A 25,697-nucleotide genomic window follows, 5' to 3' on the forward strand; every position below is an offset into this window, starting at 1 on the left:
ATGTATTTGGAGGGGGAATGTCTACTCCCCCATGATTCTAGAAAATGTAGAATGCATCTGGAAAATGTAACTACTGAGAGTTTGTGTTGTCTTGGGGGCCAGCATGATACATTTTTATTTGTACAAGACTTACTTGTACAAGGAGAGCTTTGATAAGAACTTTTGGGGTTGGAGACTTCTCTGGTGGTCCAGTGGCTAAGACTCTGAGCTCCCAATGCAGGGGGCCGAGGTTCGATCCCCAGTCAGGGAACTAGATCCCATATGCCATAACTTAAGAGTTCACATGCTGCAACTAAGGCCTGGCACAGCCAAAATAATAAATAAAAAGTATTAAAAAAAGAACTCTGTGGGGAAGAGAATGTAAGTCTAAAGCGAAGGATACCTACTGATGCTGAACATTCAAAGGGGTGGATTACAATGGACTTTTGTGGAGGGGGGTTAGCTAGCAGCCCCTTCAGGGCTTCCCAGGTGGTGCTAGTGGCAAAGAACTTGCCTGCCAATGCAGAAGACGTAAGAGATGTAGGTTCAATCCCTGGGTTGAGAAGATCCCCTGGAGGAGGGCATGGCAACCCACTCCAGTATTCTTGTCTGGAGAATCCCCATGGACAGAGGAGCCTGATGGGCTACAGTCCATAGGGTTGCAAAGAGTCGGACACGACTGAAGTGATTTAGCATGCACACAACCTCATCGCACATTAAAAAAAAAAAATCCTTGCCATCCAAAAGCCTGTTACCCTTTGCTGAAACCAAACAGATATTTCTTTCCTGCCTCCGGTGTAGCTCAGATGAGCTAAGCCTGGTGAATCCCACTCTACCTTGGAATCAGGTGCTAATGCCAAACAAACCAAGACTGGCTAATCTATCCCCTTGACAGCAGATGGACAGGTGCTACTTTACAAAGATGGCTGTGATGATAGCTCTCACCCCACATGCTCTCCTATAAGCTGAGCTTGACCATCTTTCTCTTGAGAGGTGAGGGTCTATCTATTAAACACGTCCCCTCCTTTTAAATCTGCGCCTCTAACCATTAGAATGTGGCAGAACTGGGGACTTTCCTGGTGGTCCAGTGGCTAAGAATCTGCTTTCCAATGCAGGGGACATAGGATTGATCCTTGGTCATGGAACTAAGATCCCACATGCCGAGGGGAAACTAAGCCCTAGCCCTGAAACTAGAGAAAGCCCATGTACCACAACATAGATGCAGCTTGACCAAACAAAAAAGAATACTTCATGAGTTCCAAGATTAGGTAGAAAAAACCATGTAACTTCTTCCTGCGTCACTGGAATATCTTCTGTGAAGACTTCAGCCACCATATAAGCACTCTGACTACCTTGAGGCAGCCATGCTGTGGAGAAGCCCAAACTAGCAAGCGTGGAGACCACATGGAGGGGTCTTAGACAGCAGAGGGATGTCTGTCCAGTCCCCAGCTGCCCTGCTCCAAGCACCACTCAATTGCACCCTGAGCCAGAACCACCCAAAACCCTTACTGTTGCACACAAATAAGTTTCTGTGTTGGATTTGCCTGGTGGCACAGTGGATAAGAATCTGCCTGCCAGTGCAAGGAATATAGGTTCAATTCCTGGTCCTAGAACATTCCACATGCCTCGGGGCAACTAAGCCCCTAGGCCACAGCTATTGAGCCTGTGCTCTGGATCCCACGAGCCACAACTCCTGAGGCCACGTGCTGCACAAGTACTGAAGACTGTGTGCCGAGTACCCGTCGTCCACAGCAAGAGAAGACACTGCAATGAGAAGCCCGTGCACCGCAATGAAGAGTAGCCCTCGCTCGCCACAAATAGAGAAAGCCTGCGCGAAGCAATGAAGACCCAGCGCGGCCCTAAATAAATAAATAAAATTATATTTTAAAAAAAGTTTCAGTGTGATTTGTTCCAGGCAACAGCTAGCCTATTCTGGGGTGGCGGAGGCAGAGAGATGACCAACATCTAGTGGTCACTGAGGCCCCAGCGTATCCCCTTCAGACACGTTCTGTGGTGTGATCATGGCTGGGTTATGGTTGGCGGCCAGCTGCCTGTCGTGTTCTCTCGATCACTTTCCGATCCTGATTCTCTAATCACTTCTGGGAATCTGTGAGTGATCCCGAGTCCTTTCAATCAATTCCCTTCCTGCCCCAGAGGAGGCTTCTGTTCCTTGTAACTAAATCTGTGACTCATGCTTCCATGTTCTATTTACACTGAATTACCTTTTAACTCATCTTTTCAGAGGCAGCTTAGATGTTCCCTCCTTCTGGAAGCCCTCCCTGACCTCCTCAACTGAATCAGCTGTCTGCTCCGGGTTCCTGCAGCCCTCTACGTTGCCCTCCTTGGGACTGAGCACAGCGTGGGGGCTCCCGGGATGGCAACTGGTTTAAACTTAGGCAGAGGGAGGCTTGGGTTCCTTCGGGATCAGTGATGAGGTTTTGGGGAGACACGTCCATTGCTACTTTGGAAGAAGGATCCCATGAGGAAAGGAGAGAGAGATACGGATGGATTGTGGGAAGACTGGGAGTGTCACTCTCAAGGAAATGTGGGGCTTTTTGTCTAAGGGAATTAGAACTTGGGTATCTGGGTTTGAGGGCTTCCCTGATAGCTCAGTTGGTAAAGAATCCACGTGCAATGAAGGAGACCCTGGTTCTATTCCTGGGTCGGGAAGATCTGCTGGAGAAGGGATAGGCTACCCACTCCAGTATTTTAGGGTTTCCCCTGTGGCTCAGCCGGTAAAAAAAGTGAAAGTCACTCCTGAGAGATCTGGGTTTGATCCTTGGGTTGGGAAGATCCCTGGAGAAGGGAAAGGCTATCCACTCCAGTATTCTGGCCTGGAGAATACTACAGACTGTATAGTCCACGGGGTCTCAAAGAGCTGGACACGGCTGAGCGACTTTCACTTTCACTTCACTTGTAGCTCAGTGGTAAAGAATCTGCCTGCCAAGCAGGAGGCTCGGGTTCGATCCCTGGGTCAGGGACCATCCCCTGGAGAAGGAAATGGCAACCCACTCCAGTATCCTTGCCTGGGGGAAATCCCATGGACAGAGGAGCCTGGCAGGCTACAGTCCACGGGGTTGCAAAGACTCGGACACGACTTAGCAATTAGATAGCAGCAGCAGCATCCGGGTCTGTGTCCAGGATTCTTTTTTCTTTTTTTGCTGTGATGAGGAAAGGCAGTCTGATGCTTGAGTCTGAGAATTCCCAAGTTCTAAGTCCTGAGGGTGGGATTCCTGGGTCTGAGAGGGGAGGGGTCTGGGTGTCTAGACTCCTGGATCCAGAGGAGCTGGGTCCTCCACTCTCGACTCTCAGAACCCCAGACGCTTGGGGTAAGCAGGTGGGGATCAGGCCTCGGGCACCGCCTACGCCAAGCTGCCCCCTAGTGGTTGCCACACTCCTCCACACACCAGAGGACAGACTGGGCTCAGCAGTTTATTTCTGGATCATAAACCCCTTCCAGCCCCTGGGGCTCCCTTCCCGAAGCACATCTTGGTGCCCTGTGGGGCGGAAAAAGAGGCGGTTTAGATAGTATCACAGCAAGATGGCGTGGGGTGAGCAGGGCCAGGCTGAGGGCAGGAGCCTAGGTGGGAAGGGGGCCTCACCTGGCATCCAGGCCTTCACGGACCTCTCAGGGGGCAGATGGAAGGGGGGACTTTCGCTTTAGGAGTTTCTGCAATGGCAAGAGTTTAAAGGTGATGCTGATTTCCTAGTACCAGTGTTCCCCTTCGGCCCCCACTGCCTCTTCCCTCAGACCCTGGAGTCCTGGGCCCCAGCTGCCCTCTGCACTCACCCTCGGGCTCCCGCCCCGGCCTGGGGGCTGGAGGTGACTTCCCACGGGGCTGAGGCCTCATTCCAGAATCTTGGCAAGGGAAGAGGGGCTCGAAGTCTGGGAAGGGTCAGAGGTGCCTGCAGGGGAGGAGATTAAGAAATTTCACAGATAAGCTGCAGGGTACTCCATCTCACAGGCCTGGACAGGGGTAACATGGTGATGGCGGGAGCAGGGGTGGGGAGTGGGGGGCAGTGTGGTAGGGTCTTGTCCCTAGTCCATGCTGTTTTGTTCCCCTAACACCTCTGGCTTGAGTAGAAAAAATTTTTGTTTGTCTATCCATACATCCACCCATCCATTCACCTATCCATTCATACCTCCACCCATCCATCCATTCATTCACCTATCCATCCATCATCCATCCATCCATCCATCTATCCATCTACCCATCCACCCTTCCACCCATCTGTCCATCCATCCATCCATCCACCCATCTTCTTACCTATCCATCCGGCCATCCAGATATCTACCCATCCATCCAGATATCTACCTATTCATCCAGATATCTACCCATCCAGTCATCCAGCCATTCCCCCAACTATCCCCCCATCCATCCATCTGACTGTCCATCCATCCATCATTCATCCATGCATCTACCCAGCAGTCCACCTATTCATTTGTTTATTCATCCGTCCATCCCACAAATTTCCTGAGGAGTTATAGCATGTCAGCCACTGCTGTGGGCTCTGAAGAGACAGCAGGAACTAGACAGACAAAAATCTCTGTCTTCATGGAGCCAATAGTCTCTTAAGGAAGAGGTTTAACATGAGTCATCAGTGCATGGACAAGGAAATATCCCAGAAAGTTGTGCGTCCTTCCAAGACCTGACAGTGGACGGGGTGAGGAGGGTGGTGATCAGACCTGAGGGTGACTGGGGAAAGCTTGGAGGAGGGGGAAATTGAGCAGAAGTCCGAGTCCAAGAAGGATGTGAGCAGAAATGTTGCAGTGGGTGGTGGGCTTGCTGGTTTTGTAAGGAGTCCATTGATGCTGGAAAGGAGTTGAGGGGGTGCTGGGAGGTCAGAGCGGTGGGAAGGGGTCCGATGCCCAGGCCTTGTGGGCTGATGGAGAGGACGGTGGCTTTAATTCTTGGAGTCCTGAGGTCTTGGGGGCTTCTGAGAGGTGAGGGAGGGGATCGGATTCAGGTTACAAATGCCCAATCTTGCTGACTTCCTCACAACCCCTGGGGTCCATGCCATGCTTGTCCCCAGATACTCCACCTGTAGGCACTGAGGATGGGGGAGGCCCCCCGTGGCCACCGCAAGGTGCCTGGGTCCCTCTGAATGACTGTTTCAACCCCCGAAGGGGGACTTCTCTGCTGGAGAGCAGCATTGTGAGGGAGCGTGCCCAGTCAGGGGATTCATCATGCCCACATGGCAGGGACTGGCATCATGCCCATTTCACAGACAAGAAAAACAAGGATGGACTCTGGAGTCTGAAGCCAGGGGCCTGGGCTCCAGTCCTGACTCTCACATCCGTGAGCTGGGTGGCTTCAGATCTTGGAGCCTCAGTGTACCCCTCTATGCAATAGGGGTCATAATAGCATCTACCTTATCAGGTTGTCCTGGCAACTAAATGACTGCCTTAAAAAGCAGCACCAGGGAGGGGCTTCTCTGGTGGCACAGTGGTTAGGAAGAGGCCTGCCAATGCAGGGGACAAGGGTTCGATCCCTGGCCTGGGAAGATTCCACATGCCCGTGTGCCACAGCTAGAGAAGCCGCTGCAGTGATGAGCCCAGGCACCATGACAACAAGTAGCCCCCACCAGTTGCAACTAGAGAAAGCCCACGCAAAGCAACGAAGGCCTGGCGCAGCAAAAACAAAACAAAACAGTCCTAGGAACTTCCTGGGCAGTCCAGTGGTTAAGACTTCCCACTTTCCCTGCAGGGAGCATGGGTTCAATCTCTGGTCAGGGAACTAACATCCCACATGCTGCGTGGCATGCCCCCCCCCCCAAAAAAAGGTAGCCCCAGGCCTATAGCAAGAGTTACACACATATATGTGAGCTATTTTCATTATGACAGTCACCTTGCTGGGAAATAGCACACTGGGGCTCCCTCCTACAGCATGTTTTAAGCAATGAAGGAAGGAGAGTTGGCTGGAATTGGAACTGGGAAGGGTCTGGGCAGAGGAGGAAAGAGCCTGCCGGGCGGAGGGCACAGCCTCAGTGATGGTGCGACCATCTGGCCAGAGGGGCCCATCGCCCTGTGTCCCTTTCATCGTCCGCCGGGAGCCGGCTGAGTGCCTCTCACTGTTTCCATTTGGTTTTGGCTGCAGGTCTAGATCTGTTTTTAGCTTCCCTGGCTGGTGTCACCGCCTGCCTCCCCCCTCCCCGGCCCCGCTCTCCTCGGCTGGCTCTCCTGTTTTCTGTGGTCGAATAATGTTCCCGGACTTCCTGAGCTGTTTGTTTGAAGACTGCCCAGTATCGATTGGATCTGGTGTGTATTCAGCCTGAAACCTAACAGAGACCTCCTCCTACCCCCCGCCCCCACTCCAGGAAGCCGGGATTTGGAAAATGCTTGGGTGGAGAGTGCAGGGGGGAAAAAGCAAGGTGGGGGCTTGCTAAGAAAATAAACAGTTTTTTTTTAAGGGTTTTCTCTTTCAGAAAGGCTATGTGTTTGGGCAGGTGCAGTCTCCTCTCTTGAGTTTTTTTTTTTTTTTTCTTCTGGAAAATGAGGAGAGGAACATTTTCGACTTCCTAGGGCTATGGGGAAGACTCATTCCATACTTTCTCCGGGGGATCTTCCCAACCCAGGAATCGAACCCAGGTCTCCTTCATTGCAGGCAGATTCTTTATTGTCTGAGCCAGCAGGGAAGTCCAGGGAAGCCCCACGGGGGCGCTATTTTTAATAGGTGGTCAGGGAAGGCCTCCCCAAGGAGGGGATGAGAAAGTGAGCCTTGGGAAAGGAGATCTAAGCAGAGGGAACAGCTGGTGCAAAGACCCTGGGGTAGGGCATGCCTGGGATGCTGCAAGAGGAGCCAGAAAGCCAGTGAGGTGGGGTGAGTAAGGAAGAGAAGAGGAGAGACCATAGAGGTATGATGTCAGACGGCATCTGTAAATGGGTGCAAAGAATGGGTGCCTGGCCTGCACCCCTAGGCATCTGGCCAGACCGGGGAGCCCAGGGGTGAACGGGACTCACCTGACCACCCCAGACCAGTGCCCCACTCACCACCTCCAGCTGGCCTCTGCTGCTGGGGCGCTTGGGGCACACATCCAGCTGAGAGGGCAGGGGAGGAGCTGAAGGGGCCATCTAAGGGAGACAGAGGGTGGGGAGGGCGTGTGAGCCGTCATTTTTTGCTCACCTACATGTCCCCCTGCCAGGAAGCCCAGTATTCAGGCGCTTTGTAGGCTTTGGAGGTAGAATGGAGAGAGAGACAAAGTCCTATCCTCGGGAGGGTTATACTAGAGAAGGTCATAGCCTCAGACCCTAGGGGAGGCAAAAGTCTGTGTCCTTGGCACCCCAGAAGCCTGTCACAAGCTCCCTGCTCCCTCAGACCCAGGGGTCCTCTTCCCCCCAGCCCTCCTCCCTCAGACCCTGGGGGTTCCCGTTCCAGCTCCTGCCTGGCCTGCTCACCTGCTCCGGCTCCTCCTCGTCACTGCTGTCCTCTGGGTCCTCCACAGTGGCGCCGACTTGGAACTGATGGATACTCACTGCCTCTTGGCCTTTGATCTCGCAGCGGCAGAAGGGGCAGGTCTGGCCGTCTGAGTGCTGGGGGAGGTGGAGAGGGAAAGGATCAGGGTCTCCCTGTTCCCACCATGTCCTTTGGGATGACAGGGGCCTTTATCCCACACCAAGTGATGTGGGGAGGAGAGAGGGAGGGAAATGGAGAGAGAGAGAGAGAGAAGGAAGAAAGATGGAGAGATGTAGGATGGGAAGGAGGGGCTGCCTGAGGTCAGGAGGAACCCAGGGAAGACAGGGTGCTATGTGGGTCTCAGCCTCGCAGTAGAGGTGCTATGGGGTAGGGATGCCTGGGGAAGACACCTAAGAGTCCCTTGGACTGCAAGGAAATCAGACCAGTCAATCCTAAAGGAAATCAACCCTGAATATTCATTGGAAGGACTGATGCTGAAGCTCCAATACTTTGGCTACCTGATGCTAAGAGCTGACTCATTGGAAAAGACCCTGATGCTGGGGAAGATTGAGGGCAGGAGGAGAAGGGGGTGACAGAGGATGAGACGGTTAAATAGCATCACCGACTCTATCAAATGTATATGAGTTTGCGCAAACTCCAGGAGATGGTGAAAGACAGGGAAGCCTGGTGTGCTGCAGTCCATGGGGTCACAAAGAGTCAGACACAGCTGAGCAACTTAGCAACAAAAGGAATGCCTTAGACACTTGCCTGGCCTGTACATGTTCATTGTGGGGGCCCCCAGAGACACCCCCTGCCACCACCAGTGGGGCCAGTGTTGTGGCTGGACCGGCCCTTTGGTTCTTAAGACTGCTGGGCGCATCAACCATCAGGGAACTTTGAAGAACAAGACTTACTACTCACAGGTCCTGGAGGGTAACGCAGGTTGCAGGTAGAGGGCAGAGGAGGCAGACCTGGGGCTCTGCCTTTATTGGGGGTGGAGTGGGGTGCCTAGATTTCGGGCGTTCACTGTTGAGTGGTAATTTTAAAGCAGAAGAGGAAGGAAGAAGCAGAGACTGGAAGAGAGAAGCGGGTCACTCCATGCTCAGTTACCTAGGGCTTTCTCAGGGGAAATGTCAAGGCTCCGGGCTCGTTAGTCCCTTATCTGAGTCCGGCAGAGGGATGTCTTTGTTATGATAATCTCCCCAGTCAAAAGCTTAAGGCCAAACACTTACATCGTAAAGGAAAAGCTGTGTATTAGGCACCTATACTCCACAGGGGCTCTCTTTACCCAGAGGCCTGACTCCTCCCTTGAGAGGTCACTAGCCTCAGCCGCATTCCCCTGAGAAGGCAGACAAGGCTCGGAGAGGTAGCCACTGGTCCAGATCACCCAGCGAGGGGCTGCCACAAGCTCGAAATAGCATGTTAAATGTGGCCAGTCTGGCAGACACCACTGTCTCCCACTGGGGCCAATGCAGCATTTTCCATGAATAACGTAACTGGAGATGGAGAAGCAGAGGTGACAGGTGTAGAGCAAGAAAGACAGGGGCATAGGCGGAGCAAGCCTCTGCTCTCCCTGGGCCTCAGTTTCCCCATGTGGTCCATGAGGCATGTGGGAGATGCTCTCAGTTCAGTCGCTCAGTCGTGTCCGACTCTTTGCGACCCCACAGACTGCAGCACGCCAGGCTTCCCTGTTCATCATCACCAACCCCCGGAGCTTGCTCATACTCAGGCCCATCGAGTCGGTGATGCCATCCAACCATCTCATCCCCTTCTCCTGCCTGCAGGGGAGAGGCTCTGGGGGCTTTTATTGGAGGAAAGGGGTGGGGGACGGGACGGGAAGGCAGGGCGGAGTCAGACCCACCAGCCAGGCAGCCAGGCAGCGGCTACAGAGCAGGTGCCCGCAGGGCTCTATCTTCACATCCTTGTTGCTCTCAGCACAGATCTTGCACAGCTCAAACGTGGAGTCCATGGCCCAGTACAGCTGCAGCTGCTCCTGCCAGGTGAGAAGGGGGCCACCAGAAGCAGGGGTGCTGTCAGCCACGGGCAGGCAAGTCGGGCCACTGGGAGTGAGTCCCAAGCCTCAGCACCAGCCTTGAACCCTCTCCCAGGTTCAAGGCCGTGTGTCCAGCTGCCTCCTTACGTGTGCTTTTGTTATCAGACTTGTTCTCTGGGGCTGGTCTACACTCAGGGTTGCCAGATTCAGCCAATAAACATACAGGATGCCCTGGTAAATTTGATTTTCAGTGGAACACTGAATATGTTTTGAGATCTAATCCATGCAAATATTGCATGGATACACCTTAAATTTTTTTAATTAAAAAAATTTTTTGACTGCACTGCATGGCATGTGGGATCTTAGTTCCCTGACCAAGGATCCAACCTGTGTCCCCCTGCAGTGGAAGTGCAGAGTCTTAACCACTGGGCTGCCAGGGAAGTCCCTGCATGGGATACACTTATACTCAAAATTTTGTTTGGCATTTCTCTCACCCCTTGGGACAGTTGGAAGACTAAAAGCTGCCACTGGTGAATGCACAAAGTGCATTAGCTGCCCTGATGATCTCAGCAGTATCATTTCCTGGCTTCATTACCAGGAAAGTCCCTGGGTAAGAGGCAGGAGGGGCAATGTTTTCCAGAGGAGGAACAGAGAGGTCAAGCAATTTGCCCCGGGTCACATGGCCAGCAAGCTAGCACAAAACCAGAAGGCTTCTGGGAGTCTGGGGCCTGACTCAGGGGAGAGGACCCCTGAGCCATGGTGCAGTGTGTGTAGGGGGCAGGCGGGCCTGGGTGGGGGCCTGGGCCTCACCTCCGACACGTGGATGTGCTGATGTGGTTCCATGTGGCAGAGTTCAGTCAGGTCCGGGTTGTGGTTCTTCCCATCTGGGTAGAGGTAGCTGGGGGAAGGGAGGAGGTGGGTATGGGGTCGGGGGGCATCCAGCGCCCCCATCCTACCCTGGAGCGGCTGTCCCAGATACATGGCCGGCCTGGGGATATCCCCCCCCCCTTCTTCTCAAATGGGGACTTGGGCAAACTGTGTCCCCTCGGACTCCCATAGAAGGACTCCAGCTCTGGAAACCCCAGATGAATGAGAACCAGGAAGCATCAAACCTCAGGTCCAGCCCTCCCAGAACTTCACTCATTCTAGAGTCTTCAGGCCCTAGTGTAAAAGCATCTTTTTTTTCCCCCCTAAAACTGCAAAACCAGCTTCCTTCACAGCTCACCCCTCACCTTTCTTTTTAAAAGTTGTTTGGCTGTGACATGTCTTAGTTGCAGTGTGTAGGATCTAGATCTCCAACCAGGGATCAAACCTGGACCCCATGCATTGGGAGCACAGAGTTTTATCCACTGGACCACCAGGGAAGTCCCCATAATAGCATCTTAGTCACAGATTGCAGGAGTGACCAGATCCTGCAGTCTTAGGCCCACAGGGCTGGAAGGACCTCCTGGTCTGTCTATACTATTCCCACTTCACGGAGGTGACCGGGTCTCTGAATGAGAAAAGCAATGCCTGAGGCCATGCAGGCGTGCTGTGGGCCAGGTCTGAGTGACCAGCTCCAGGACACCCCAGGCTCTGCACACCCTGAGTCCCCCATCCAAGTCATAAGTGACCAGAATTGGGCAACTCTACCTCACTGGCCTCAGTTTTCTCTTCTGTAAAATGGACATAATCATGCCTAGGCTAAAGATGGGTGAGGAGGATCAAGTAAGACAGGGTTTAGAAAACACATAGGACTCAGTCCCCACACATAAACACCCAGTGAGAGGGGAACTGCTAGGATCAATGTTTAAAGACCCAGAACACTGTCTCACTGTGAGGTAGAAAGAGCTTGGTGTCCCCTCCCCGCCTCTCTCTTGACTCGTCCGTTTCTAGAACTGTGTGTGTGTGTGCGTGCACACTCTCAGGTACATAGATCAGAGGGGTTAAACCAGATGGACGGTGTTCACATTTATTTTAACTCTGGAATCCTCCGCTGAAATCTGATCTGGGACTCAACACCTTATAGTATAGAGCATAAGATATATAGTATGCCAGGGAAGCCTGGCGTGCTGCAGTCCATGGGGTTGTAAAGAGTCGGACGCGACTGAGCGACTGAGCACACATACATACATAAATACACACACACCCCCAGTAGATTTTCATTACTTGTGGATTTTGTATGTGCAGACTTGCCTACTTGCTAAACTGTACTTGGAACCTCAAAATCAGTACTCCCTGTGGCACTTTCACGGTCATTCACAGCCAGGCCTGCTCCTAGCTGAGAATGAGCCAGGCAGCATCTGGCCTTTTCCTTTCAGCTCTCTATTATACACGTGTTCTTTGCGCAGTCTGTGTACTGCCCCATTTTAGCTCTCTGTCCTGGTGACCGCGCTGGTTCCAATGCCCCCGGGCAGAGTGCTGAAATTTGCTGTCTTGTGTCCTAAACACAGGAAGGCTGTGATATGCCTCGTGGAGAAAATACATGTGGGAGGTGAGCTTCGTTCAGGTGGGAGTTACGTGCTGCTGGCCACAAGTTCAAAGCGAATGTATCAATGAAGGGTATTAAGTTAGGTGTCTTTAAACAGAAATACAGGCTTCCCCAGTGGCTCGGTGGTAAAGAATCCGCCTGCCATGCAGAAGATACAGGAGACGTGGGTTTGATCTGTGGGTCAGGAAGATTCCCTGGAGGAGGGCGTGGCAAGCCACTCCAGTATTCTTGCCTGGAGAATTCCATGGACAAGAATTCCATGGAGCCTGGTGGGCTACAGTCCATGGGGTCGCAAAGAGTCGGACACGACTGAATCGACTTAGCACACACATAACTGCATATCTATCTATCTATCCATCCATCCATCTACTTATCTAGCTACCTATCTAATCTACCTATCCTCCTTTTTATCTATCTATCTACCTACCTACCTATCACCCTATATCTATCTATCCATTCATCCATTCTATCTATCCAACATCATCCATCCATCTACCTATCTAGCTGCTTATCTAATCTATCTGTTAATCTAGTCTTTCTTCCTATCTATCTATCATCTATGTATCCATCTATCAGCTTTCTTCACAGTTGGACTGTGAAGAAAGCTGAGCGCCAAAAAATTGATGCTTTTGAACTGTGGTGTTGGAGAAGACTCTAGAGAGTCCCTTGGACTGCAAGGAGATCCAACCAGTCCATCCTAAAAGAGATCAGTCCTGGGTGTTCATTGGAAGGACTGATGCTGAAGCTGAAACTCCAGTACTTTGGCCACCTCACGGGAAAGACCCTGATGCTGGGAGGGATTGGGGGCAGGAGGAGAAGAGGACAACAGAGGATGAGAGGGCTGGATGGCATCACCGACTCAATGGACATGAGTTTGAGTAAACTCCGGGAGTTGGTGATGGGCAGGGAGGCCTGGCGTGCTGCGATTCATGGGGTCGCAAAGAGTCGGACACGACTGAGCGACTGAACTGAACTGGATCCGTCTATCATATATCTACCCATTATCTATCTCAGCATATCATATAGATACGATCGCTAGCTCAGGAGGCTCTGGTTAAACCTCCAAGGTGAGACTCAGGAACCTTGTCTACCTTTTCCGCCCCTCTGTCCCACACAAGTCTGATTCCGAAAGAGGGGCTCTGAGGTGGCCAAGATTACAGACTGAAAACTCCAGTCTAGCTTTTTGCTCAGTTCTCCTTCTGCTCTTAAGGTCTAGATGATAGAACAGGACATGGATATCTAGAAGCAAAAGCCTTGAGTGTAAGTCCAAGAACGGGGCCCACTGGGGTTGTGCCCAGCTCCCACACACTCTTCCCAGACCGGCTGCTGGCTCAACATGGCGGCCGGGTGGGAACTGGAAAGGCGTCCCTTCCTGCACCTTTGCCTGCCACCTGCTGGAACACTATAGTATTGCAATTTTATGTTGTCAACGCATGTTGTCTGTGAACCCTGTGCTCTCGGACGTGGTCATCCCTCCTAGGATGGTGACTCACAAGCCTTCCTTCTGTCCTTCCAGGAGCACCTGGAACAAGGGTTTGTTGAGAGGGATGGTCTGTAAGATGCTGCCGTCTGAGCTCACGTATCCGATGGCCCACTTCCCCAGGCGAGTGCAGCTGGGCCGGAAGATGTAGCTGGAGGAAGAGGTAGGAAGGGATGGGGGAGGGAGTGGTCACTGCTGACCCTCTGGAACCTCCTGGCTCCTCACCCTGTTGGGGATCCAGGTGTCTAAATTCTTGCTCCATCATAAACTTCCTACCTTTTAGCCAAAAGAGGCACTGTCCACCACAGGTCCCTGTCCACCACTGTAGGGAATGTCTGGGATGTTTACCTGTTAAGCTCCTCCTCCACCGTCACTGAGTTTAGACAACGCTGGGACTTTTGCTGGAAGTAATAGGAGCAAGGCACCCCATTTCTATAGGGGATGCTAAGCTGGTAGGGTGTACAGCTGTAGCTTCTAGAAAGCATTTGCCACCACAAGGAAAGACTATGTCTGAGAATGAGGCTAGCACAGAGGAAAGCTGGGGAAGGACAGGAACTGATTTCTGACAACAGCACTTGAGCACCTGGATCGAGCTGTTCCTGAAATCCACACCTGGTCTTTTCAATTATGGTCATCGATTCATTCTTTTTTCTTTCCCTTTCCACCAGTCTCAAGTGTAACTGGAAAAGTGCTAACATACCATCTTGAGGGTCCTGCACCTCTGCCCTGAAAAGACTTAGGAATCTGACATCCTATTCCTTTAACCTCTTGGTGTTCCAGGTAGCTCAGTCCCTCAATTTTTAGCCCCTAGAGGGATCCAATGGCTCAAAACTCCTGGCTTGAAATACTTTAAGGACTCAGGTGTCTGGTTTCCCAGCAGGTGGGAAGTCATATTCAAAATATTTAACAGATGCGTGGGTTTGAACCTATGAGAAACAGATTGTATCCCAGGGCAGGATCTTCGGGCCCCCTTGCTGGACCAGGGGTATCGTCCCTTTAGCTGCTGGACTGTGGGCGGGTTTAGGTGGTCCCAGGACAACCTAGGTGGCAGAGGCACTCAGCATTCTTCCTCTGAGTTCTCGACTCTCTGGGGTCCCAGGTACCACAGCCCTTCAGTTCTTACTTTCTGAAGGATGTCTGGGTCACCCAGACACCCCAGCCCAGGATCCAGACCCTGCAACCCCCACAGCCTCCTCTTCACGAGGCCTGGCCCTTTTACCTGCCTGGCTTGTCTCTGAAAGTCTGCAGACGGGCTCGGACCTCGTCGTATGTGAGGAAGGCCATGTAACCCGGGTGGTTGACCGCCAGGAACTGCCAGTTCTTGAGGAGTGTTGGCCACGGCTAGGGCGGGGCAGCGCTGAGGTCAGGGAGGGGCCAAGGAAGCCGCCTACGCTCCTAGTGCCTCCCGGGGTCCAAGAACACAGATGCCTCACTCACACCCACTGTGGGCCTCAGGAACATCTTTGACATAGAAGATTTCAGGCCCTTCCACCTCCAGGACTCAGGAGTCCAAGCCCGCAGCCCTTCCTCCCACAGACCCAGGAGTCTGGGCTCCCAACCTCTCCTCCCCCAGGACCCAAGAGTCTAGGCTTCAGACCCCGGCCTTCCCTGACCTGGAAGAGCCTGGTGAAGATGTCAAACTCGAAGATGGACACGTGGCCGCTGCAGGTGAGGTCGATGGTGGAGCGCAAGGCCAGGGCCGTGGAGCCTGGCTCCACGGGGTGGCAGATGCATAAGACCGCCTCAAAGTCAGCCCAGGGCAGCACACATCTAGGTGGGGTTGGGAATGGGGGGGTGCAGATGAAGCCTCTGGGAGCCTAGCATGGGAGCACTCCTGGGGAGGAGCGGGGCTGGGCTCCTGGATCTGAGGGAGGAGGGGCTGGGGGTCGACTTCTGGGTCTGAGGGAGGAGGGGGCCGAGGGTCTGAACTCTTGGGCCCCTGGCCAGGGGCAGGATGGGGCTCCAGCCGCTGAGGGATCCTGGGGTGGGCGCTCACTCACCGGGTCCCGCAGTACTCCCTCCAGAAAGCGTGGGCGGAGACCTTGGTGAGCTGGTAGGTGTGTCCGCAGTACTTGCCCCCGGGGAAGAGCGCGTCCAGCTCCGCGTGCATGTAGCTGAAGATGAGGGCCAGCTTGGCCAGCTGCCGCCTGCGGGGATGGGCTCTGAGGACTTGGACTTGACCTTGGGAGCCCCACTGACCCTTCCACGCCGTGTGGGGAACACCCGCAGGGACGAGGCCCCCAGCCTCTAAGATGTTAGTGCATGATGAAAGTCGGTCCTGAGACCACCTGTTACAGTCTTGACATGTCCCCTACTGGGGACCTCTTTTTCCCCATCTGTGAAGGAAAGGGAGGTACCGCCTCATACCCAAGGCATCAACCAGCAAACAAATCCCAGTCTCTGCCTGAAGCCTTGCCTAGTCAGATGTGGGGAGCACTAGGGCTGGGGCCATTTAGGGCAGTCTGAGCTCGAAGACTCCCTGTTGGTTTAAGCAGCCCAGGGTGGTGGACCCCTGGGCTTCCTCCTGCTCACTGCCTCCCTGAGGAACCACTCAGGATGTGGGGAGCAGCAGAGGATAGCTCTGACACTTAGCTCTGTGATTTTTGGCAAGTTCCTTTTTTCCTCTTCAAGCCTCAGTTTCCTCAGCTGTGAAATGGGTATAAATACAGGATAAGTACAGCCCCTGCCTCATGGTGGGGTGGGGGTGGTGAATGATAAGGATTCTTACCCATCTTATGAGCACATAAGATGCCAGGCACAACTTGGTATATAGTCAGCATTCAGGGCATGTTGATTAGTTACTGTTCTTGTTATTTTATATTAATAGCCTCCAGGTCTGTCGGATTCTTGATGCTTTTTATAGGGAAACACTTGATAGTTTCTAAGCACCCTCCCTTCCCACAGTCTATAATGTAGCTATTCACATGTGACTGGTCCAACTTGAAATGTGTTCTAAATGTGAAATGCACACTAGGTTTCAGAAACTTAGTGCAAAAGTGAAAGTGAAAGTTGCTCAGTCATGTCCAACTCATTTCCACCCCATGGATTATACTATACAGTCCTTGAAATTCTCTAGGCCAGAGTAGTGAAGTGGGTATCCTTTCCCTGGTAGCTTAGCTGATAAAGAATCCACCTGCAATGTGGGAGACCTGGGTTTGATCCCTGGGTTGGGAGATCCCCTGGAGAAGGGAAAGGCTACCCACTCCAGTATTCTGGCCTGAAGAATTCCATGAACCATATAGTCCATGAGGTCGCAAAGAGTGACTTTGCCTGAGTGACTTTCACTAGTGCAAAAGGAAAAAAAAAAAAAAGAATGTGAATTATTGCATTAAGCATCACCTTATATTTATTGATTATAAGTTGAGTTCATAATATTTGGGATATAATGAATTTTTAAAAGTTTCTGAAATTCATTTCACCTGCTTAAAAAAACTTTCTGTAATATGTCTACTGGAAAATGAAAAACTACATATGTGGCTTCTATTAGAGTTTTGTGGAAAGTCCTGGTCTAGAATCTCCATCAGAGTTGCTAGGACCCCACGACTCTAGAAAATCCATTGAGCCACTCACTGAGTCCCTAGGCTTCCTAGTTTCTAGAACCTACTGAATCTAGAACAGTGGTGCTCAGTGGAATTATACTACCCTTCTAAGGAGCTTCTAGAAATTTGCTTGAGGCTAGATTGTGGGGGACCATATCCTCCAGTAAGATTTACCCACCCCTTACTCAACTTTCCAATGTCCCATCATACATTTGTGAAGATGGAAAATCCAGTTACAGTGATCTGAGCTTAGATTCCAATTCCATTTTACAATAAACTTTTCTGTTTTTGCCACACCCTTTGGCTTTCGAGCTCTTAGGTCACAAGACCAGAGATCAGATCCTCGCTCTGCAGTGAAAGCAGAGTCCTAACCCAACATAAGCATTTTTTGCACATTGAAAATCGATTCTGAATTTTACAGAAATTTACTATCCTAGGTGTCAAGGGAAGTCTGTTTCGTTCAGCAATGGATGATTTTTCCTCCCAGGTACAAGTGTACAAGAACTAGTCAATTCTGCCTTCCAGAGTAACTGAAACAGTGCCTTGGCATTTTCATTCCAAATATAAATAATTGTATTATAAAGAACATTCCTTTGATCATTCCCTTATACTACAATTTGGGCATTATAGTAATTTCTTTTTAAAGAATTATGAGTAGGTAGGTTATTCACCCGATATATGTCATTTCAGGATAGATTTAAGGAGACACCATGAAATATTTGTTCTAAAGAAAGGGCTTGGGGGCCTGTTGGGGTTGAGAGCTACTGTTCCAAGCCTTGTTCTGGCTCTAGACCTCAAAACTCTGCCCCTGTCACTCAACAGCCTTTTCTTGGAAACTCAGAACCAGAGCAGGCAGCGGGCAGACAAAAAGAAAAAAGAAAAAAAAACAAAAACAAAAAACAAAAAAAACCCCTAGGTCCTGAGCTAGGCACCCAAGGAACTAAAGACAGGCTCTGAGCGTGTCCCAGGCAGGGCTGGTGATGGGGGCTTCAGAGCTCTTTCTCCAGAGCTCCCCATGCAGGAAGCTTCCTGGGGGTACCCACGTTCCGGAATGTGTCTAAATCCTCGAGGCTAACAGCCCACTTCTGAGCCAAGAACGAAGGGGACATGGTGAATTCAGGGACTCCATGCCCAAAGAAGGAAAAAAACCTGGGAGGCTTAGTTTCCCGGGTTCTTTCACGGAGAAGGGCTTGCGATCGGGACCCCCCGGTCGGAGGGAGGAGGATGCTTGGAGCCTGAGGGAGCCCCACCGACGATCTCAACCTTTGCCCGGGCGCAAGGGCTCACCTGAGTCTGGAGCCCTCCCGGAAGAGCTCGTCGTTGGCAATCTTTCGGCTCTGGGGCGACAGCAGCGCCGCCACCTGCCTGCTCTTGGCCTCCAGGTTAGCCAGATACACCACCAGAAAGTCCCACGCCCCCCCGGGACCCTCGGGGACACCTCCGCCGGCCTCCCGCCGGGCTTGCGCCACCCGGCGCAGCAGCTGCGCCGTGCGGGGCAGCAAGTCTCGAAGGGAGGGGGGACTCGAGGAGAGCCGGGGGTCCCCGCATTGTTCTTCCAGGCGCTGCAGCAGCCTCACCGCGCGGCCGAACGCGCGGGATTCTCTCCACTGTCGTCCCCGCAGGGCCGCCGCAGCCATGGGTCCCTCTGATGCCGGAGGAGGGACGAGGGCCCGCGCAGAAAGGCCCGGCACCGCCCAGCCCCAGGTAGGGGCGGGACGGGGCGGCAGAGGTGAGGGCGGGCCCTGGAGAACCGGGGGAGGTGACTGCCCGTACCTGTGTGCCCCAAGGGGGCGGTGGCTGGGGGCTCTGGCACCTGGGTTCCTTAGAGATGGGGTTTCTCACGTCCGATCACCAAAGGAGAGCCGGATGGTGTGGCTTTGGTGGGTGGCGATAGGACTTCCTGGGCGGGTGGGAATCGCAGGTCCGATGCCTGGGCCCTTTCTGGGGAGGGCTGGGGGTCTGGGTTCCAAGTCAGCGATGGAGGAGGGGTTGGGGAAAATCTTGGACTTTTGTTGGGGGCGAGGGTGGGGCTTGGAGTTTAGCTACCCAGACCGTGAAGGGGAGTGGTGTTGGGAGGTAGCTTTCCTGGGTCGTGGGTCAAAGTTTGGGTCATTGGTCGTGGCATGGAATTAAAGGTTAGAGCTGAACCTTCTAGGAGGAAACGTTAGGGAAATAGTGCGACCCTTCCGTCCGGAGAAGGAACACAGCGTGCCCAGACCCGTGGGTCCCCTAAGAGCAGGAGTTGGGAGGAGGGTGTCTGAGGGAGCAGGAATCTGGTGACATAATTCCCGGGTCCCCATAAGCAGGGCCCTGAGAGAAATCAAGCTGGAATTGAGACACTCAGATTTCCAAAGGAGGTGGTGGGGGCTTCTAGGTCCCCACGGGATGAGGCGGGAAGATGGGGCTCTTGACTGCAGCAGCTGCCCAGAGCAGGGCTGGAGAGACGCGGTTTTCTCCCCAACCTGCTTCGCCTATAGCCGCTACCCAGGCTGCGCGCTGGGCGGCCACGCGGGGCCCTGATCGGTCGGACGGTCCCTCCGTCACTCAAGGGATCCAGGCCACGCCCCCTGGCTTCCTGGCCACGCCCCGGCCAGGAGACTGGCCTGGTTCTGATTACAAATATGTCCACACCTAGAGAATTTCTTTGCTGGTGGCTCAGACGGTAAAGAATCTGCCTGCAGTGCTGGAGACCTGGGTTCGATCCCTGAGTTGGGAAGATCCCCTGTAGGAGGGCATGGAAACCGATTCCGGTATTCTTGCCTGGAGAATCCCCATGGACAGAGGAGCCTGGGGGGCTACAGTCCATGGGGTCGCAAAGAGTCGGACACGGCTGAAGCGACTAAGCACACAGCACAGGGAATTTTTAATCAGAGAACTGTAGTAATAATAATAATAATAGATGAAACCAGTCAGTCCTAAAGGAAATCAACCCTGAAAATTCATTGGAAGAACTGATGCTGAAGCTGAAGCTCCAATACTTTGGCCACTTGATGCAAAGAGCCAACTCATTAGAAAAGACCCTGATGCTGGGAAAGATTGAAGGCAGGAGGAGAAGGGGACGACAGAGGATGAGATGGTTGGATGGCATCACCGACTCGATGGACATGAGTTTGAGTAAGCTCTGGAAGATGGTGAAGGACAGGGAAGCCTGGCGTGCTGCAATCCATGGGATTGCAGAGTCAGAATCCACTGAACAACAACAACAAAGCATTTATTAAACACTCTGTCGACCCCTGTGTGTCAGACTTTACATTTTCTCACTGAATTCTCAAAAACTGAGGTAGAAGGAGAGGGAGAAGGTTTGGGGTGCAACCTGAGGCCCCCACCGCACCCTACTTCCCTCCTCAGTCCCCATCCTTTATCTCTTAGAACCCAAGAGTCCTTAATTTGTGGAATCTTTGAGTTTGCGCCTCAAACTAAACGAAGACTGGGTCCTTGTAGTCAGGATGGAAGGGTCCACCTCCCAGCTCCTTGCGTTCCTGCTCTCTCTGAGCCTCAGTTTCCACCTCCAGGAAGCAGGATGACAACCCAGTGGCCTGGCAAAAATTCAAAATTTTGACCATGCCAAGTGGTGACAAGGAGTTGATGGAAGTGTAAATGGACAAATTAGGTTTGAGAGTAATTTGACAGAATCCAACAAAGCATTGGCGGGGCAAATCCATTGCCAGCTACGTCCTTCAGAGCCATGGCTTGTAAACACTTCTGCTCACGTTGAGACGTTATACACCTGAAACAGTTCCACAGGGCAAGCCTTACCCCATCTATGCGCATGTGCTCTTGTATCTTCTAGTTAATTTCATTTCATTAAAGGGAAAATTGTGTTTGCAACCCACTAAATTGATTTCACAACCCACTAATGGATCTTGTTGGGCAGGTTGAAAAATACTGCCCTAAAAAACTCCAGGAGACAGGTTCAGGGATGTTAATTGCAGCCTTGTTGGAAATGGAGAAAACTGAAGACAAGGCAAGTTTCATTATCAGGAGGAGGAATGAATACATTGTGGTATCCTTCCACAAAGGACTTCCATGCAGCAGTCCAAATGAATGAAATGGACACACCGTCCAATAGTGTGAATCGTAAAAACATAATAACGAGTGTTACTGGGTTGAATAGTCCCCTTCCCCCATTTGTGTCCACTGGAACCTGTGAATGGACATTGTCTAGAAAATGAGGTTTTGTAGGCTTTAACCAAGTTTAGATGAGGTGTGCCATACATCCAGTCTTCCCAGGTGGCCAAGTGGTAAAGAATCCACCTGCCCATGCAGGAGATGCAAGAGAATCGAGTTCCATCCCTGGGTTGGGAAGATCCCTTGGAGGAGGAAATGGCAACCCACTCCAGTATACTTGCCTGGGCAAGAATAGACAGAGGAGCCTGGTGGGCTCTAGTGGACCCCTGGTGGGGTCACTAAAGTTGAGAATGACTGAGCAATTGAATATACACACATCCAGTATGACTGGAAACTGGGACGCAAAAACAGGTATACTGACTGGGAGAAAGCCAAGTGACGATGGAGGCAGAGGTTGGAGTGATGCATATATAAACCGAGGGTTGCTGGCAGAAGCCAGAAGCTAGGAAAAGGCAAGGAAGGACACTCCCCTAGAGCCTTCAGAGAGAGCAGAGCCCTGCCAGCACATTGATCTGGGGCTTCTGGTCCCCAGATGGTGAGAGAAATGTGTTGTTTTAAGCCACTCAGTTCGTGGCCCTCTGTTACAGCAGCAACAGGAAACTAATACAATGACTTAAAAAAAAAAAAAAAAGCCAGTGCTGAGGAGTTAGTGTAACACAATGTTATTTACGTGTGTGTGCTCAGTCATGTCCCACTCTTTTTGTGACCCCATGGACTGGCCCTCCAGGCGCCTCTGTCCGTGGGATTTTTGCAGGCAAGAATACTGGAGTGGGTGGCCATTCCCTCCTTTTTTATGCCAAGTAAGAAAAATCGCAAAACCAGTACATTATATTACCTGGGGAATGCATTGTTTGTGATAATAGTATGAAACCATGAGTGGTAACATTGAACATTAAATGTAAGACACAGCAAAGGGAAAAGATGGACTCTGAGGATATCCTTAATGCTTTAAAAATATCTGGATCACATATGGCAAAATGGGTAAGAGTTCATGTAGCTGCAAAGCGGATACAAATGAAGTGATGATAAGAAAAGATACTGAAAAGACATGATCAGTTAGGGAAACGAAAATCGAAACCACAAGGAGATCCTACTTCACACCTGCCAGGAAGGCTGTAATAAAAAATACAGACACTAGGATTTCCCTGGTGGTCCAGGGATTAAGACTCTGCTTCCAATGCAGGGGGCATAGGTTCCATCATTGGTCTGGGGACTAAGATCCCGCAAGCTGTGACTCGCTCCCTCCTCCAAAGACAGACAATAACAAGTATTGGAGAGGCTGTGAAGAAACTGGAAGCCTCAGGTACTGCTAGTGAGGATGCACAATGTTGCGACTGCTGCAGAAAATAGTTTCGTTGCTCTTCAAAATGTTCAACAGTGTCATCATATGATCCAGGAGTTCCATGCCTATCTCAACCTATCGCAGAGAATTAAAAACATACATCCAGGAGCTTTCCTGGTGGCCCAGTGGTAAAGAATCTGCCTGCCAATTCGGGGGACACTGGTTCGATCCTTGTGGGAAGATCCCATGTGCCCTGGAGCAAGAAAGCCCGTGCACCACAAATATTGAGCCTGTGCTTCAGAACCTGGGAGCCACAATTACTGAGCTCTCAAGCTGCAACTACTGAAGTCCGCACAGCTTAGAGCCCCTGTTCCACAACGTGAGAAGTCACTGCAATGAGAAGCCTGTCCGCTGCAACAAGAGACTACCCACTCCCTCACTTGCCACAACTAGAGAAAGCCCACGTAGCAATGAAGACCCAAAATAGCCAAAAATAAAGAAATAAAATTATAAAAAATGTATCCACGCAAAGATTTGTGGAAACAACTTAAATGTCTGACAGATGAAAATGGACAAATGGGTAAATTGAGTACAATCCTCCTATACAATGGAATATTATTTGACCATTAAAGGAATGGATGAACCTCAGAAACATTATGCTAAAGTAAAAGAAGCCAGTCATAAAAGACCACATATTATATGATTTGATTTATATAAAATATCCTGAATAGGCAAATCTATAGAGACAGAAAGTATATTATGGATTGCCTGGGGTTGAAGGAAGGGAGTTAGAGGGAAATAGGGAGTGATTTCATGCAAAGATGGGCACAATAAAGGACAGAAATGGTATGGACCTAACAGAAGCAGAAGATATTAAGACGAGGTGGCAAGAATACACAGAAGAACTATACAAAAAAGATCTTCATGACCCAGATAATCACGATGGTGTGATCACCAACCTAGAGCCAGACATTCTGGAATGCAAAGTCAAGTGGGCCTTAGGAAGCATCATTACGGACAAAGCTAGTGGAGATGATGGAATTCCAGTTGAGCTATTTCAAATCCTAAAAGATGATGCTGTGAAAGTGCTGCATTTCATACACCAGCAAATTTGGAAAACTTAGCAGTGGCCACAGGACTGGAAAAGGTCAGTTTTCATTCCAATCCCAAAGAAAGGCAATGCCAAAGAATGCTCAAACTACCGCACAATTGCACTCATCTCACACGCTAGTAATGCTCAAAATTCTCCAAGCCAGGCTTCAACAGTTTGTGAACTGTGAACCTCCAGATGTTCAAGCTGGATTTAGAAAAGGCAGAGGAACCACAGATCAAATTGCCAACATCTGCTGGATCATTGAAAAAGCAAGAGGCTTCCAGAAAAACATCTATTTCTGCTTTATTAACTACACTAAAGCCTTTGATTGGGTGGACCACAACAAACTGTGGAAAATTCTGAAAGAGATGGGAATACCAGACTACCTGACCTGCCTCTTGAGAAATCTGTATGCAGGTCAGGAAGCAACAGTTAGAACTAGACATGGAACAACAGACTGGTTCCAAAACATCAAGGCTGTATATTTTCACCCTGCTTATTTAAATTATATGCAGAGTACATCATAAGAAACGCTGGGATGGATGAAGCACAAGCTGGAATCAAGATTGCCAGGAGAAATACTGATAACCTCAGATATGCAGATGATACCACCCTTATGGCAGAAAGCGAAGAAGAACTAAAGACTCTCTTGATGAAAGTGAAAGAAGAGAGTGGGAAAGTTGGCTTAAAACTCAACATTCAGAAAACTAAGGTCATGGCATCTGCTCCCATCACTTCACGGCAAATAGATGGGGAAACAGTGGAAACAGTGACAGACTTTATTTTCTTGAGCTCCAAAATCACTGCAGATGGTGAGTGCATCCATGAAATTAAAAGACACTTGCTCTTTGAAAGAAAAGTTACGACCAGCCTAGGCAGCATATTAAAAAGCATGGACATTACTTTGCCAACAAAGGTCCGTCTCGTCAAGGCTATGGTTTTTCCAGTAGTCATGTATGGATGTGAGAGTTGGACCATAAAGAAAGCTGAGCACTGAAGAATTGATGCTTTTGAACTGTGGTTTTGAGAAGACTCTTTGAGAGTCCCTTCGACTGCAGGGAGATCCAACAACTCCATCCCAAAGGAAATCAGTCCTGAATATTCATTGGAAGGACTAATGCTGAAGCTGAAGCTCCAATACTTTGGCCACCTGATGTGAAGAACTGACTTATTTGAAAAGACCCTGATGCTGGGAAAGATTGAAGGCAGGAGGAGAAGGGGACGACAGAGGACGAGATGGTTGGATGGCATCACCGACTCGATGGACACGAGTTTGAGTAAGCTCCGGGAGATGGTGATGGACAGGGAGGCCTGGCGTGCTGCAGTCCGTGGGGTCTCAAGGAGTCGGACACAACTGAGAGACTGAACAATTTTTAAAAGTGGAGGCCACACCCCAGGGTAGCCACAAGAGAGCGCTCTAAGCACAGATTTACCTCCTCCCTTGGGAACTGAGTTTCTCAAGCCCTATTGGTAGACTCTGGCCACACCTCTGAGAATCGTCCACACCCAAAGATATGGCCGGCCCCTCATTCTGGCCACGCCTGAAACTTTGGCCACGCCCCCAGGGCCTTGACCACATCCCTAGACCTTAAACACACCCTAAAGCCCAGGTCACACCCCAAAGTAGTCTGAAGCAGCAAGTTCACTTTTCCGACTCCCCGAGGTCTTAGCACAGATGCGTGCACAGACCTATCCTCTTAGAAACGTGGAACCTTAAAACCATGACTTTTAATTTGCAGACTTTCTTCTCTGTTTTGAAATGATTTAAAACTTACAGAAAAGTCGCAACAATAGGACAAAGACGTCTTGTATACCCTTCACCCAGATTCACCAGTTGTCGATTTGCCAGTTTGCTTTATTATTTGCTCTGCCCCCCTTCCTCGAACAGTTTGAGAGTAAATTTCAGATTTTATACCTCTGCTTCGAATCTAAGGACATTCTCTTACACAGTCACTGTACGGTTATCAAAAGCAGGACATTTAACAGTGATCCAATACTGACACCTAACAACACAGTTTATATTCAAATCGTCAGTTGTTGCCAAACTATCCTTCATAGCAAGCTATTTTTTTCAGTCCAGTATTCAATCTGAGATCAAAAGTTGCATTTAGTTTTTTTTTTAATGTGGACTATTTTTAAAGTCTTTATTGAATTTGTTACAATATTGCTTCCATTTTATGTTTTGTGTTTTTGGCCACATGCCTTGTGGGATCCCAGCTCCACCCCCAGGGATGGAACCCACACCTGCTGCACTGGGAGGCGAAATCTTAGCCACTGGACCGGCAGGGAAGTTCACGCACTTAGTTTTGATGTCTTTTTTAGTGTCCTTCAGTTTGGTA

General features: G+C 50.8%; 1 protein-coding gene and 1 long non-coding RNA gene across 3 annotated transcripts; one reads left to right on the forward strand and one right to left on the reverse strand.

Annotated features, from left to right (window-relative positions):
- Positions 1-3,398: 3,398 nt before the first annotated feature.
- CBLC (Cbl proto-oncogene C) lies at positions 3,399-18,516 on the reverse strand. Of its 2 annotated transcripts, XM_070450709.1 has the most exons (12): positions 18,143-18,516; positions 15,317-15,463; positions 14,930-15,086; positions 14,536-14,657; positions 13,330-13,467; positions 10,177-10,264; positions 9,235-9,366; positions 7,376-7,510; positions 6,971-7,051; positions 3,770-3,885; positions 3,582-3,649; positions 3,399-3,476 (listed from the first exon to the last, which is right to left on the reverse strand). In XM_070450709.1, exons 1-11 carry the CDS (start codon positions 18,490-18,492, stop codon positions 3,640-3,642), a joined length of 1,476 nt encoding a protein of 491 aa, XP_070306810.1. In that variant the 5' UTR covers positions 18,493-18,516; the 3' UTR covers positions 3,399-3,476; positions 3,582-3,639. The 2 variants fall into 2 exon arrangements, with proteins under 2 accessions (XP_070306810.1, XP_070306812.1); XM_070450711.1 differs by lacking the exon at positions 6,971-7,051.
- Positions 7,421-25,270, forward strand: LOC139029839 (uncharacterized). The gene is made up of 4 exons (XR_011482081.1): positions 7,421-7,493; positions 9,314-9,373; positions 13,353-18,559; positions 19,491-25,270. It is a non-coding gene; the product is annotated as an uncharacterized lncRNA (long non-coding RNA).
- Positions 25,271-25,697: the final 427 nt, after the last annotated feature.

The sequence above is a fragment of the Odocoileus virginianus genome, chromosome 20 (assembly GCF_023699985.2).
Source record: "Odocoileus virginianus isolate 20LAN1187 ecotype Illinois chromosome 20, Ovbor_1.2, whole genome shotgun sequence".
NCBI classification, from domain to species: domain Eukaryota; kingdom Metazoa; phylum Chordata; class Mammalia; order Artiodactyla; family Cervidae; genus Odocoileus; species Odocoileus virginianus.